Source organism: Panthera uncia, chromosome X (assembly GCF_023721935.1).
Source record: "Panthera uncia isolate 11264 chromosome X, Puncia_PCG_1.0, whole genome shotgun sequence".
Taxonomy (NCBI): domain Eukaryota; kingdom Metazoa; phylum Chordata; class Mammalia; order Carnivora; family Felidae; genus Panthera; species Panthera uncia.
Genome location: NC_064817.1, coordinates 7,293,096 through 7,308,614, shown reverse-complemented (window position 1 = coordinate 7,308,614; position 15,519 = coordinate 7,293,096). Strand labels below are relative to the sequence as shown.

Here is a 15,519-nt window from a genome sequence, read left to right as displayed (position 1 = left end):
GAGCCCCTGCCTGTGGCGCAGTGTTACACTTTCTCGTAACACCACCTTATCCTACACTCACTCAATGGCACATAGGACCAAAAAACTGCCAGCGGTTATTACTTTTCTCAGTTTACCAATGTGACTCACGGATGACAAAACGGCTGCTACCAGGGAGACTACGGCGTCACTTCTGCACAGGTGATTTCTGTCTGGAGAAATGGCCGGGAGATGTGAAGTTACTCTTAACATCAAAGCCTGTTAACTATCAGCTTTATTTTATTTTAAAATATACAAATATTTTGACACGTAGAAGCGTTCAGAGCTGTCGGATTTTGAAAACACCACACAATACCGACAAAACCAAGAAATTCCACGTCACGTGAATCGCTGCAGACTGCCAGTTCCTTCCACTAACCTAACATTACAGATTCAAGGTACATCAAACGGGTTAACATTGGCAATGCTTAAGAGAACAGTAACGTGCTGCTCTAAGCAGAACAGCCAGTTTAGGAATCACGGGCAGAAAAGCATTTCAACGGCAAACTTAGAGCTCCCTGCAAAAAAAACCCTGCACCGAGACACCGAGTTGATACAAACATTCCGTATCTGGGAAAATACTCTTCTTGTGAATTCTAACACTCAACAGAATAGGATCCTGTCTTCGAGAGGGACCGTCCTGGCACTGTGACTTACACCAAATCTCTAAGGTTCGGGTTAGGCTGACCGGAGGGAGGGCTTCAGGCAGAAGACATGGGACTCGGAGCGGGGAGAACACGTCCAATGTCACGGGCAACGAGACCTGGTTGCGGGAGCAGAGTTCCGTACCAGGATGGCAGGAATCGAAATGGACATATTTAAAAAGTGAAAACATATACACCAATGCAGGCGCATCATCAAATCATGCGGGTCTTGAAACTATTCTCTAACAAGGCCCAGCCTGAGCGATTCTCACAACTTGACTTCGTGGAGCTGAGACGCACCTTAGTTTTGCCGAGCGCGTTCCCAGGGCACACCTCTGCGTTTTCCTAAGGGTGCGCTCCTAAACCGTACGGATGACGGCACAACCTCCGGAAAAGAATCTTTCTTAAAATTGGAAGGGAGCCCCTTTTTTCCTTACTCTTCCTCACGAACATGTGAGGTTGTTCACTCTTCTAGATTAAATGCACAGGCAATACTGCGGCGAAAGGAAAACCCAAGGGACCGCTTCCCACTGAGGCCAAGTGGGAAGGAAACCTAGAATGATCTGGCATAAACTATGAGGTGAAAACAAAAGAACACGGTGCATGGGACCCTCACTAGGTATACAGTGTCACGACCCACTTGACATTCCCATTACATCACGAGAGCAATTCGGTTTGGGGAAGAGTTTAATGTATCGCTCAGGAAAAAAATAGCTCGTATTTTCCCATCGCTAACGGAGCGGTGGTTACGAGGTCCAGCGCCACCACGCGACCTTCATCCTGTCCCACACTGCCGAAAAAGAATCCAAAGCGGGCCGGACGTCCAGGATGGTGAACTGGTAGTCCTGGTTAACTTCGCCGCCGTCGTAGTAGTCGATGACATACCTGACTTCTGTCCCACAGCGGTTGATGATCCAGTCGTGCCTGTCAAAAGGCAACTCGTACCTGAAACGAAAACATGCTCGTGAGCGTGAAAGCGCTTGCTCTCGGGGTCACACGCCCAACCGGGGAGGTGAGCCTCAGAGGACCGGTCTGCTGCGCTGAAGAGAGACGCTGCTGAAGAGCCGCGATGAGCCCAGCCCAGGTCAGATGACGGCTCGTATGTCTGCAGAGCAGCAGTCGACAGAAAAGAGACCCGGGCCGGGGAGGTCCCAGGAGGCGCTGCAGCGATCCAAGCGTGAGCTGAGTCTGTCTACGCTGGAGGAACAGAGAGGGACGCAGAGCGTTCAGATGCACAGAGACCACGGGAAGGAGCGAGAGGACAGATCCGAGAACACGGAGGACAAGTGAATTCCGTGCTACGATAATCAGACCGGGGACAAGTCACAAAACCCTAATAAATCTGCCCACCACTGGGCACACTTGAGGGAGAGGAAGAAACCTGCAGCTGAACACTGAGTTTTGCAAGACGGAGCTGCAGTCCTGAGGCTGTCTGCTTTAGGTGCCAAGAGAAAGCTGATCCTGACCCGAGGCATGTAAAATAACATTTGTGCGCTGCCACTCACCCCATCCAGGAACGGATTCTTGCCCTTGGTGAGTACTCTTTCGCTTTACCTCCGAACCGGATCAACGATGGACCACAAGGACACTCCCTAGAAATTCGCCAACAAGAAAAGCCTATTAAAATATTTTCCCCCCTCTGAGAAATGCGATGTTGCAGTTTTTCAACAACACACGTTTTTCTGTGTGCGTTTTATGTATCACATTTACAGAGTGAGAGAACTTCGAAAACAATTCAGAGAAATATCCCTTTTCGTTAAAAATATTGCTCTTTATTTCGGGGTCAAGTCTGTTCCACTCCTTCCACTTCAATCCAAGTATCTGCGCTGTTTCTTTCCAGGAGTGAGGAAATGGACTTTACATTTGGTGGAAAGGGAAACGTTCTTAGGAAAAAGATAAAAGGTTAAGTAGTGGGCATGACACTTCTTTCACATGCTGCAGCTGGGTTTTTTAAGACGAACAGAAGAAAATCCTACTCTTCTTTCATTTGAAACCAGTGAACAAAGCCTTTATGAAGAAAAATGCTGGCTGAATCCCTAGGAACAAACGAAATCAGCGATGGGCCGGCTCTTCACATCAGGATATACGAGGCCACCTGTCTTGTTAGCTGCTGTCACCGTGAGGACAGGCTTCAGCCCTGGTGGCCCTAATGATGGGGCGGGGGGAGAAAACCAGCCCCAGTGTAACCGAGCCCTACCCGAGGCCCATCCGAGTTCCTGTACTTCCTTTACGAACCATTCGCTAGCATCTCAAGAGGGTCGCCAGCAAAGAAGTAAATTCGACCCAGGCAAGCTTTCTCCTGGAGGCTGTAGCATGTGTCTCTAAAGGGCCAACTTCATTTCGAGGGACCCCAGAAAATGACTAGGAAGGGGGTGAAACTGACAAAGCGGACTTCTCCTGGTCTCTCTCTGCTCCAAAGTCACACTACAAGTAGTTGGCAGGTGGCTTTCATTACAGTGGACTTTTAGTCACTGCAGACACCTGTGGGTGGCTTCATCGGTGAGCTGGGAACATGGCTCCTGCTGGTCTCGGGTCGCGGAGGGGAGTCCTGGGTGCCCTGCCGTTCTCTCCTCGCACGGACCCCTCCCAGGCCTGGTGCCCAGCCAGTGACACCCACGGAGGGCTACTAATGAATCTCAGAGTTCAAATATTTAAAAACCGGGATACCTTAACGAAATCATTAAGTGGACTTTAGCCAAGAAGTTAATCCCATTTTATCACAAATTTAAAATGTAATTCATCAATGATGATACAATCTGGCTTTCTGTGCAGACATCCCCCACCCCTACGGTTCTCGAAGTGGACTCTGCAGACCGGCGGCATCTATGTCTTTCTAGAAATGCCAAGTCTGGGCCTCATCCCAGACCTACTGAATTAGAATCCCTGGGGCTAGGGGCCCCGGCTCCCAGAGACCTCAGGCCCACCACTGCTGACAAACACGTGACTGCTGCACCTGTTCCCCCGAGGGAAAGGCCCACTGCTGAGACCTCTCCTGAGGTCTGGTCCTGATGGGGGTTCAGTGATGCTGAGGGAACGGAACTGCTCTTCTCCTCACCCTTGGGGCACAGCACCGGGCCATCTCCCACCCCATGTGCCTTCCGTGTACTGTGACATTCCTCCCACTGAGAGGCGGGCACCACGGCCCCTTCCCCTGAACCCGGGCAGGCTTGTGATGCTCCGGGACTGCCGAGGCCAGGTCATCAAGGGAGATGTAGCTTCCCTGGAGTTTTCCGGAACACTAGCTCTCGGAACCCAGTCACCATGGCGTGAGGAAGCCGAAGCAGCCAGGGGCAGGTGTCCTGGCTGACAGCCGACACCAGTCACCAGGTGAGGAAATGGTCTAGCCTGCAGAGGATCCCGGCCCACGGCCGTCAAGCCCATCCCCGATCAGAGCCTGGCTGCAGCCCTAGGCGTTGTGAGCAGAGATGAGCCACCCCCGCTCTGTCCTTTCTGCACTCGGGACCCAATGAATCCACAAGCATAATAAAATGGTTGCCGTTTCACGCAGCTGGGTGGGAGCGGGTCTGTCACACAACTGTCACCGAAACAGGCCTACCACCTAAAATGTTGTATTACAACAGCACACTGTTTGAATACAACGTTAAAACTCTAGAAAGCAGAGCCCAAATAAGAAAGATGTCGGAAAAATGCTGTTTTTTTTTTTTTAAGCTCTCAGACATACTTACGCAGCATGAAGGGCTTCCCACTTCAAAATCTCCTTCCAGGCTTGCTCGTTATTCTGATTGTGAATTCTGATGATATTGTACATATCTCTCTGACTAATATCGTCATCCTTCCACTTCCACCTAGGAAAGGACATTTGGTAGAACTTGATAACATTACTGATCACGCCATAAAATCAACCCACATATTCGTTTCACCAAGTCACCAAAAACCACTTGCACACAGATCAAGGAACCATAAAGTAACACTTTTTCAGTCAGTACCACTGATTAACTTTTTCTAAGTACTTCACGTAATAGAATTTTTAAACATCTATTACTGGCTATAATAAGTTAATCTCGTGTGTCAAGTTGACTGGGCCATGGGGGGCCCAGATGTTTGGTCAAACATTACTCTGGGTGTGTCTGTGAGAGCATTTTGAAAGAAAATAAGCTTTAAATGGGTAAAACAGAGTGCCCTCCCTAATGTGGGTGGGCCTCATCTGATCGGTTGAAGGTCTTAATAAAAGAATGAGCCTCTTGCAAATAACAGGGAACTCTTCCTGCCTGACTGCCTTCGAGCTGGGATACGGTTTTTTTCGGGCCTTTGGACTGGAATGAAAACAACAGTTCTTGGGTCTCCAGCCTGCCAGCTTTTAGACTCAAACTACACATCAGCTCTCCTGGGTCTCCAGCCTGCTGACTGCAGATTGGGGGACTTCTCAGCCTCCCTGATCACGTGAAGTCAATTCCTTACAATAAATCTCTTTACATCTGTAAAGACACACACCCCGTTAGTTCTGTTTCTCCAGAGAATCCTGACTAATACGCTGGCCTTTGTACTGACGTTCTCGTAGGTCTGAAAAATCGGCTGAATGTTATATACTGTCTAGCTTATGAAAATTTACCGTATGTTTTGGGGATAAAAACCTCTTTAACATTTCATTCTTAGATGAACTTGATGAGCAAATTTATACCCTAACATGCTCACTCACCCTTTGCGTAACATCGCGTTCCAGAACATCTGTTCAGAAGGATAAACCCACTTTTTGTCTGAATCTGCTCTCGGAATGGATGACTCCTCCCTCACCGTAGACAGCGCAAATGGCTGATCCGGGGCCGGCATCTGATTGGGTGGCGGCATCTAAACAAGGTGAGCGGGTTTTTAAATGTTGGAAATAGACACAAAGTGGAAACGAACAATATAATCGACGACATTCTGGAAAGCAGTGCATCATCACACATGAGGCACAGGTTCCCTATCGAGCCAGTGACATCACGATTTCAGACCTGCCAGCTGATTTGGTTGTTCTGAAGAGTTCTAGTTCTAAAGTTGTTTTTCCTTGTTAAGGAGTTCTCACAAATGGTAGGTACACACTGTGGCTACATTTTCTGTCTCTTTCTCCCCAAGGATTAAGAAGTAAAAATGATTACTGTGACTGCAGACATTTCTAAAGCCCTTTCGATGACGGGCTCTTCAAAAATGCCTGGTCTTCGGAGGAAGAGTCTCAGAAGATACACGTAGACCACCACTTTCTTTTTACATGTTCTTTGCTTTTACGATCCCGCTGATGCTTTCCGTCTTTGGGCTGAACACATTAGAGAGGAGCAGTGACGCTGGTGGACTGGAAGGAGGGGAAGAATCCTTCCTCCCAGACATAAGGGCGGCAACAGTGCTGTGCAAATACTTGCCCTGGACCAGGGGCTCTCGCCCCGGGCACCGCTGCCATTTGGGGCCGGACAACTTTTGGTTACGGGGGTCTGTTCTGAGCACTGTAGGGTATTTGGCAACCTCCCTGGTCTCTACCCAACAGTACCCCTCCTCCCGAGTCGTGACAACCAGGGTCCTCCCGAGGGCAAACATCAAGCCAGGTTGAGAACCCCTGGCACAGAACTTTTTCTGTGCTGGAAGTATGCGGGATTTTTGAGCAGATCCGCATTTATTATTAAGTCACAACGTGGCCCTTGGTTAGAATGATGTGCACGGTCACCACAGTGGGTTTAAGGACTCACATCAGAGGCAGGTGGGATTCATTCTGGGATCTGCCACATGCTGGCTGAGGGATGCGGGCCAAACCGCACGCTTGATCATTCTCAGTGGCTTCTGCTCTAAAAACGGGGACGCTGACACTACTGGCTGCACAGGGTGGTTATGAGAACTACTCAAAAGCGTGTATGGTGCTTAGCATGAGGGCTACGGACGCGACTAAAAGAAACGCCGGCTGTTATTAACACTCTCACTACGTGTAACAATCCCATGGGGGAAGAGTCTAGGTCTGTGGGATTCCAAAAGGCCCATGTTCTGAACCACTAGGCTGTTCTCTAACAGCAGTACTGTTCCCTAGTAACTAGTGTTACCTGGAACAGTAGTCTAACGAGGGCACTTTTAGAAATGTCAAGAGACACATTAGGTTGTCATGACCGAGTAAAGAGGGTCCCACTGGCAACTGGTGGGTAAAGACTAGGGAAGCCGCTAAATATCCTATGGAGCACAGGACAGCCCCCACCGCAAGGAACCCACCAGCCTCAATGTCAACGGTGCTAAGGCAGAGAAGCCCTGATCTTGTCCGCTTTCCTCCTCAACACAGCAGCGTCCTTAGAGTTTGGCAGGGTCATTACTGAGTGCTGAGGCTGAATGTCTGTGTCCCTCCAAATTGACTGAAGCTGCTGGCACCTTCCAAGAGGACTTCTCAACCTCTGGAACCGTGAGAATAAATGTCTGTACAAGCCACCTAGTTGCTGGTATCGTTACATACATAACATACACACACACGAACACACACACATATATATCACAGCCCTTCTCTTCCAGACTAAGTATTTCTAGTTCCTTCAAATGTTGGCCAAGATTTCTAAATACTTTTGGTAACCATGGCCTTCTAAGAACCCTGTTCTGGCCTTCTAAACTACAGATCTGAGTCTGTCTGTCTCTCCATTAAAATGGGATTCCAAACAGGAAGCCTCCACCCCCCGCACTATCGCAAAATGTAGTGAGGCCGTGCTAGTCTTAGCCTTGCTTTGTCACGCCATCCCACTGGTGGCTGCCACGGGACGCTGTACCACACCAGTGACTCTCACGCAGGCTGGCACCCAGCTGGGCCCGAAAAAGTGCCCTCATCAGCCTCACGCCTATGAGGTTTCCCAAGACCAGAAACACCTTTACCAATCCTAACTGCACTCCTCATGGGACTTCCTGCCTTCCACTTATCCCCAAAGGAACTATTCCTGTGGTGTGGCTTCTTTCCAGTCAACCTACTCTGGCACTTGGTGGTCACGGTTTTCTTTTTCAGGCACCCTCTGAAACGATACTCAGAAATGCCTTCTAGATCTTCAGTGTGGATGGAATATGAGACTTCTGTATCTTAAGAGGAAGAGACAATCAATCCTAGCAGCCAGCGATTTGTCCTGGGAGTCCACAAAGGCATCTCCGTATGACAAGTTGTGGGGAGGGGGGCCGAACGTGAATTACCAGGTTAGAAGGGTCCAGGTCCTCCTTACTGCCGGCCACGGCGCCGGTGACAGGGCACTCCACGTACTCATATGCACGGTCCTGGTGGGTGGGCACAGAGCTCGTTTTGTTCTCACAAGTTGGCTCAGGTGGCTCCGCACTCACTGGACAGCCTGAAGTAAACGAAGTGTAAAAACAGTGTCACCGCAAAGGCAGGACATCTAGCTCTCTCAATCCGGGCCCTAAAGAGCTAGATTTCTGACCAGGGATCACCATCAAAGGGGGAATAACTTGGAAGGGTACTGAAAAAGTGTTACTTTGTGGTAACACTGTTACCATACTGTTTCAAGCTGCCAAGAACTAAGCTAGCTAACATTCTAAGATCCTAAAGACCAGGAGAAGGTTCTAGATATTTATTCTCCCCTTGAAAGAGAAATGGGTACTCACTCCCTTACTGTGCCATGCCCTCAGCACAACTCTACAAAAAAAAAAAAAAAAATCTCAACACTTGCAAAGGAACATATCGTTCGTTCCATGGTTTTAGTAATGGGCTAGAAGGTACCTGCTTGGGCTCCCAGCAGCGAGCTGTTGCAGAGGAACCTAAGTGGGGGGTCGGCCACGTTTTACCAAATCTCCCTTTCTATTCACAAGTTCCAGAAAAGGCCCAGCCCCGATCAGGACACCAGAGGCCTGGCTTCCTGATACCTTCTCTCAGGTACTGAACACAGGAGATGAAAATGAGCAAAGGAGCCCTCAAAAAGGCTCCTGGAGAAAAGTCTGAATGCCACCCTGCTTGTGTTTGCTCTAGGATGGAAACAAGGCACAGAAAACTACTCCTTGGCCAAGGTTCTATTCCTCATGGGTAGATAGCAAACATTTCGCAACAAAAGGCATATATTAAAGAAAACGGTCCACGATCCGCATAGGACCCAGATGCCACTTCAAAGGGAAGGTCTGAACCTATAAGAGCAGCAGTGAGAAGGGCAGTTGATGCCCAAAGTTCCAGGGTGCTAATGGAAGCAAGTGTGGGGACTGAGAAGCTGGTCTTAGACTCAGGAGAGGCGCAGGCACCAGGAGAGCCATGGCCCGGGGAGACAGCTGCCCGAGTAAGGAATCCCTGTGTCAGGAAGCAGCAGTAACACCAAGAATACTCTGGATGACCTACACACCAAAGACAAGTTTCCTTTCACTTCCTGTCTTCCGATTCTCCTCCCAGACCCTCATTCTCACTAGGACCTTGTATAGCTGTCCAGTTGAGGGCTGAACAGAGACTTGCTATACTGCCTTTCCTCTCTACCATTCAAAGTGCCAATCTTTTCTGGGTCACTGATCCCAGCTGGCTGTTAGAAAATACCAGTAGCCCCTTTAGTCACCTACAAATACCCGCATTCTTTACTAATGCAAACAAATCAGGCCGACAGCTCTTTTGGATACACGGTAAATGAAATCAAAGCCTGTTTAGGGCTCTATGATCTGCCCCAGGTCACAGAGTTTCTGCTGGCTCTGCCGCTTATTAGCTGTGAGACTTTTTTAAGTTTCCTGAACCATAAAATAGGGAGAAAACCTACCACACAGGATTAGGAAGATGAGAATGTGAACTCCATTAGGCAGAAGCTTTTTGTGTTCTGTATGTTGCTGTTCTCTCAGTGCAAAAACAAACAAAACCCACCAGTGCTTGGCGAAGAGTGGGCGGTGGGTAAATTCTTGCTGACTGACCAAGGCAATGAAAGACTACAAGGCAAGCAAGTGTTTTTCAGGCCACACGTTTATAGACACAGTGCTCTTCCAGGGTTTCTCCATACAAGAAGAATGGAGACAGATGCAGACGAAGCAGGTGTTTTCTAACAGCCAGCTGGGATCAGTGACCCAGAAAAGATTGACACTTTGAATGGTAGAGGGGAAAGGCAGTATAGCACTCTTGACATGCGGGGCCAGGTGATTCTTTGTTGCAGGCCTGTGCTGTGCACTCCAGGGTGTTTAGCGGGGCTCCTGCCTTCTACTCACTACATGCACCACGTCCTCTCAGTTTTGACAAACCAAAATGCTTGCAGACACCGCCACATGTCCCCTGGGGGGGTGGGGGGGTGGCCACCCAGGCTGAGAACCGCCGATGGCAAACTTTGGGGGGGTAAGAGCTAAGGTATGGAGCAATCGCTTCACTCTCACACACTATCCTAATCCTTTTGGGAATTCCCTTTTTTGTTTTCTAGACAAAGGGTCGATTACCTTTCATTTTCCCTTCATGCATGGGGCATCCTGAAGGCGGGGATGCTGCCTGATGATCAGAAGCATTTGAGGTCTGAACTGCAACAGCAGGGGTAGACGCAGACAAACCCATGGTTGGAACCGCGAGGCCGAATCCAAACAATTCTAAACTCACGCCTGCCAAAAAGCAAAGAAACCGATTAATGCTGATGCCTGGCCTCTGACCACTCCCTTGGTATTCTTAATCTGCCCAACCCTTGTTCCTCCCCCTTGTCATCCTGTTGTAAACCTACAGGGCAGGGTATCCACTTTGAGGGATAGCTTTAATACATTAACCCCTTTAGGAAATACTAGTGCGAAATCTACACCACACCACCCTTTAGACGCACGTTTCTAAGATGTCCGGATTTTGGGGGTGAGGTGAGGGCGCCCCTGAGAAACTACACCACACAGAGGGGGGTGTAGGTCTAGGGAGCAGGGGGTCCTCAAAGTGGTGATCCAGATGGGAGAGGGCAGCCCAGACCAGAACCCCAGACCCGGGCTTAACCAAGGACTGGGAATGAGGGAAGGGTACGGGGCAGAAAAGGGATTCGAGGAGGAAGGAAAGGACCGCGGACGGGAGGACGCGGCCAAAGTCTTCTTCACGCGGTCCCTGCGTGTCTCACCTGGGACCCCTGTCCCGGGACCCCAAAACCCACCGGCCTCGGCCAGCCTGCCCCTCCGCACCTGACTCCAGTCCCGGGCCGCTCCGAGGAGCCGGCCCCGCCTCTAACCGTTAGCCCGCCACCGCCGCCTTCTCTCTCGGTCACCGTTGCCTTCGCGGTCACCGCTGGCGTTCGAGCGCACCGCTACTTCCTTTTCCGAAGGCGGGACTTCCGGGCGCGCGGGAGGCGGGGCGCGGGCTGAAGAGGAACGGCTTCCGTCGATCACGGAGGAGCGGGCCACGCCCCTTCCCGCCTCGACCTATAAGCGTGAGGGCCGCTCCCCGGCCCCGCCCCTCCTAACCAGCGCGGGCCGGGAGAGTTCTGGCTGGGCCAGAGACTTCCCTAGGGTGAGGTTGCCCATGGCTCCTTTAAACCGCAGAGGGGTTGCTTTGGAGGAGTTAGTTTTAAAATTTCCGGCTTTTAAATTGCATCCCGTCAGTTTGAATTATAGTAATGACTCAAGTAGCATCAGTAGGTGGCCGACTCCGGAGATCCCAAAATGAACAAATCAAGGTTCCAGCTCCCAAGGCCTTCTTAACTGGGTGTGTGGACTTGAAGGTCTGTATTTTCACTTACCTCTAAGAGAAATTTAGTATTTTTTTTCCATCAGGAATGCAGGCAACAAATCCTAGTAGCGTTAGCTATATGTGCACTAATAGAAATCACAGAGAAATTATGTCCTAAATAACGGGGGTTTCTGTCTTAAAATACTATTCATCGCTACTTTGAAATTAAGATCATTTTATCTTGTTACTTAAAAAGTGTTACTAAGAAGCATCTGTCTATCCGTGTCACCCCGCCTTCAGGGCGGGGCAGACCATCTCCTGGGTGCTGGGGGTGTTAGCAGCTGCAGCCACTAGGCTGGGTCTCTCTCCAGCAATAGCCCTGGGCCAAAAAGAGCTGAGCTGCCTCGGGCAAAAAAAAAAATCACATCCCCTCCCTTGGGGATGGGCTGCAGCCTTTGAGTGGTGTCCGCAAGGGTCCGGGAGGCCCAGGCCTTGGCCTCAAGGGGAATAACTTGGAAGGGCCATCCCAGCTTCAGTGGCTGAGGTTTCCATTGTGGCTGCCTCGCATTCAACTTCTCCCCTTTGCCCAGACCTTCTGTCACTCTCTCACTGCGGTTTGCGAGAGCATTCCTAGCCCAAATCTTGGGGTCTCAGCTGTTTTAGTCAGCTTCGTTATTATTATTATTTAGGTTTGGTGAGGTCAACAGATCAGGAAACACCTGCCATTGAAAATATAGTTTATTATACTCAGAGACTCCGAGATAGGGAGTACATATCACACCGGGGGTGCCACACGTGTGAGCACTAGAGTCTTTCTTGAGCCAGAGGGAGAGGGGGGAACTGGGGGGCAGAAGCCTTTATTATGGTGTTCATGGGAAGAAATAGGTGAGGTGGGGTAAGCAGATTCAGGACTGGTTAATTTGAATAATCTCAGCGAGTTGGAGCACAGGGCTGGGTGGGACCTGGCCCTGGGCTGATGGGGCCGGGTGTCTGGTGGCTCAGAGTATGGGAGCCCAATGACAGTTGGTCGGCAGGTGTGGACTTAGCTGCTCAAGAAGGGGAGCTGACCAGCCTCTAGCTGGGGCTTCAAAACTGGCTCAAGACAGCATATTAAAAACTGTATTATATCCGTGCATAGTTCCTGGGGAGCCAGATCTTTAGCAATCAAAATCTGTTTTTCTGAAATCTGATGGTAACTATATTTCACTATCGTTGATTTCTTTAATTTCTTGTAGTTTGTTTTATGCACGTAAGAATATTATTCTGAGAAAATACTCATAGACTTCACAGTCCAAAGGGGCATATTGGCACCACAAGGCCAAAAACCCCTGGTAATGGGAGAGACGGGCACACAAATAACCATATTTACGTGTCAGTACGTGTATGCTCCGACTGGTGGAGGAAAAGGGAAGAAGTGACTGTTAAAGGGTGATGTGCCGGAAGTGCTTACGAAGGAAAGTAACAAGGATGCTTTATAGACAACGAGCTACCAAACAGGGCATTAAGGAGAGCTGTAGGTGGGTGGGGAGACTGGGGGGACACTTTCAACCGCAGCGCCCACTGTCCCCAGGCAAAGACTTACTGCTCTTTAGCTGTTTCTTCTAGTTTTCCGTCCATGTTCCAAACAACATGCCGACACAAACACACGGGTCCCATCCCTATGCCAATAGTTACATGGTTTGGGATACGCCACAGTTTCGTATTTACATTATTGTGACTATGGAAATAAATATTTGTTATGACCAAAGGTGATTTTTTTTCCTTGTACTTTTTCAATGGAATTCACTCCTTGCCTCCCCGCCCCGTTGTCTTTTTTGATTTTTAGGTTATCCCTAAGTTTCTTGTCTGCATTGTAAATCTCCTCTCAATGCATTTAAATATATCAACTAATGTGTGTTTCCTTTTTCCTCTTGGAGATAAGGGAAATATCTCACAGATAAGCACCTCACTGCTGCCGCAGCTGCTCAATTCTAAACTGGAAATGACTTCTGCCCCCTCTTCGTCTTCTTGGGATTTTCTTTCTGCCCTTTCTTATCCTTTGCTGGATCTCGGGCTCTTGGATACCATGTATTCTTCTTGGCATTGTTTTGGGAGCACATCGGTTTTTGAGGTCTTGAAAATCAGAAACTGTTTTACCCTTCCAATTGATTGGTAGTTTGGAAATACAATTCTAGGTTTGGAAGCATTTCTCTCAGAACCGTTAAGCGGTTACTTCATTGTCTTTTAGTTTCCATGGTTGAGGTTGAAAAGTCAAATGTCATTTCTTTTCTTTCTGTCAACATTATTTTTAACTTTCTTTCTTCCAGTGGTTGGAAAAGATGTGCTGTGATATAGACCTCTTTGCTTTCCTTGGCTTGGCACTTGATGGGACCATTCATTCTGGAAACCTATAACCTTCACATTGGGGATATTTTTTCGGATGATTAATTTTCTTTTAACTTGCTTCACTCTTACTCTCTCCATCCCTTCTTTGAAGGAACCTCTGTTACTCGTATGTTGGATTCCTAGCTGACACTCTAATTTTCTTATGTTATCCTATCACTTTTTCGTCTTGTTTTATTTTTTATAAGGCTTAAAATTTTGTCCAACCATAAATTCTAGTTTATTTCTGTTCCCATGTTTGAAATTTCCAAGACATGTGTGCACATGTGTGTATATGTGTGTGCTTTTGTGTGTGTATGTACAAGCATGTGTGTGAGTATATATGTGTGTGTATGTGCCTGTGTGTGTACGTCCGCCTCTACAAGGCAGCGCCTGTGGGTTTGCCAATCCATGGTAATGTGATATGAACTCCTGCTTGTCAGACCCAAGGGTTTAGCAGAGAGGAAAAACTGAAGCTCGTTGGAAATTACAAACTGAATTTATGACTGGTTGTAGTAAACTAAATCTCCTTTCCAAACCTACAGTTGCTTATGTTTACAAAGTGTTGCTTTTATAGTTCTTAGAGCTCCCACAGTTCTCTGTCTTGTGCCCAATTCTCCCTTTTCCCCATAATTCCCTGATTCCTTTATAATTCTTCATCTCTCCCACAATTCTCTACTCTCCCTGATTCTCTGCCCTCTCATAATCTTCCTCCTTTTCACAATTCCCCAGTTTGTCCACAATTCCCTCTGCAACAATTCTGCCCTTTCCCAGAATTCCCCGTCTTCCATGTCTCCCACAATTTTTTATGATCTCCCACAATTTCCCATCTCACACAATTCTCTGTTGTTTCCCGGAATTCTCTCTTTATTCCATAACTCCCTGTCTTTCCCACAATTTTTGTGGCAGGTTTTTAAAAAAATTTTTTTAATTGCGATATAATTGACAGATAATGTTATATTAGTTTCAGGTGTACAACATAGTGATTGGATATATGTAAATACTGTGAAATGTTCACCACAATAAGTCTAGCTAACATCCATCACCACACAGTTACAAACTTTTTTTTTCTTCTGATGAGAACTTCTGAGATCTTTCTTAGCAACTTCAAGTATACAAGACAGTATTGTTAACAGTAGTCACCATGCTGTACATTATATCCCCAGCACTTCATTTATTTTATAACTACAAGTTCATCCCTTCTGACCACTTTTGTCTGTTTCATCCCATCCCCACATCCAGTCTCTGGCAACCACCAAGCTGTTCCACCTATGAGTTTTTTATTTGTAGCTTTCACATATAAGTGGGATCATACAGTATTTGTATTTCTCTGTAGGACTTATTTCACTCTGCAAAATGCCCTTAAGGTTTATCCACGTCGTCACAAATTGCAGGATTGCCTTCTTTTATATGGCTGAATAGTATTACAGTGCATGTGTGTATGTGTGTGTCATATTTTTTTTTACCCATTTGTCCATTGATGGATGCCTGGGTTGCTCTCATGTTTTGGCTATTGTAAATAATGCTGCAGTGAACAGAGGAGTGCATGTATCTTTTTGAGTTAGTCGTTTCCTTTGGATAAATACGCATCGGAATTGCTGGATCATAGGGAAGTTCTATTTTGAATTTTCTGAGACACCCCCATAATGTTTTCCATAGTGGCTACGTTAGTTTACATTCAGCAGTTCACAAGGGTCCCCTTTTCTCCACATCCAACATGTTATCTCTGGTTTTTTTGAGAGTAATCTCTCCAATAGATAGATGTGAAGTGAAATCTCACTTGGGTCGATTTGCATTTCCCTGATGATCACTGATGTTCAGCACCTTTTCCGGTACCTGTTGACCATCTGTATGTCTTTAGGAAAATGTCTATTCAGTTCTTCTGCCCAGTTTTTCATCGGATTTTTTTTTCTTATTGAGTCGTATGAGTGCTTTATACATTTTGGCTGTTAACGCCTTATCAGATACATG

General features: G+C 47.8%; 1 protein-coding gene across 1 annotated transcript; it reads right to left on the bottom strand.

The window, feature by feature from the left end:
* Positions 1–240: 240 nt before the first annotated feature.
* LOC125931470 (holocytochrome c-type synthase) lies at positions 241–10,827 on the bottom strand. Its single transcript, XM_049643425.1, has 7 exons — positions 10,704–10,827; positions 9,999–10,142; positions 7,794–7,945; positions 5,320–5,468; positions 4,349–4,468; positions 2,168–2,254; positions 241–1,607 (listed from the first exon to the last, which is right to left on the bottom strand). The coding sequence occupies exons 2-7, from the start codon at positions 10,108–10,110 to the stop codon at positions 1,409–1,411; spliced, it is 819 nt and encodes a 272-aa protein (XP_049499382.1). The 5' UTR covers positions 10,111–10,142; positions 10,704–10,827; the 3' UTR covers positions 241–1,408.
* Between the last annotated feature and the right edge of the window lie 4,692 nt (positions 10,828–15,519).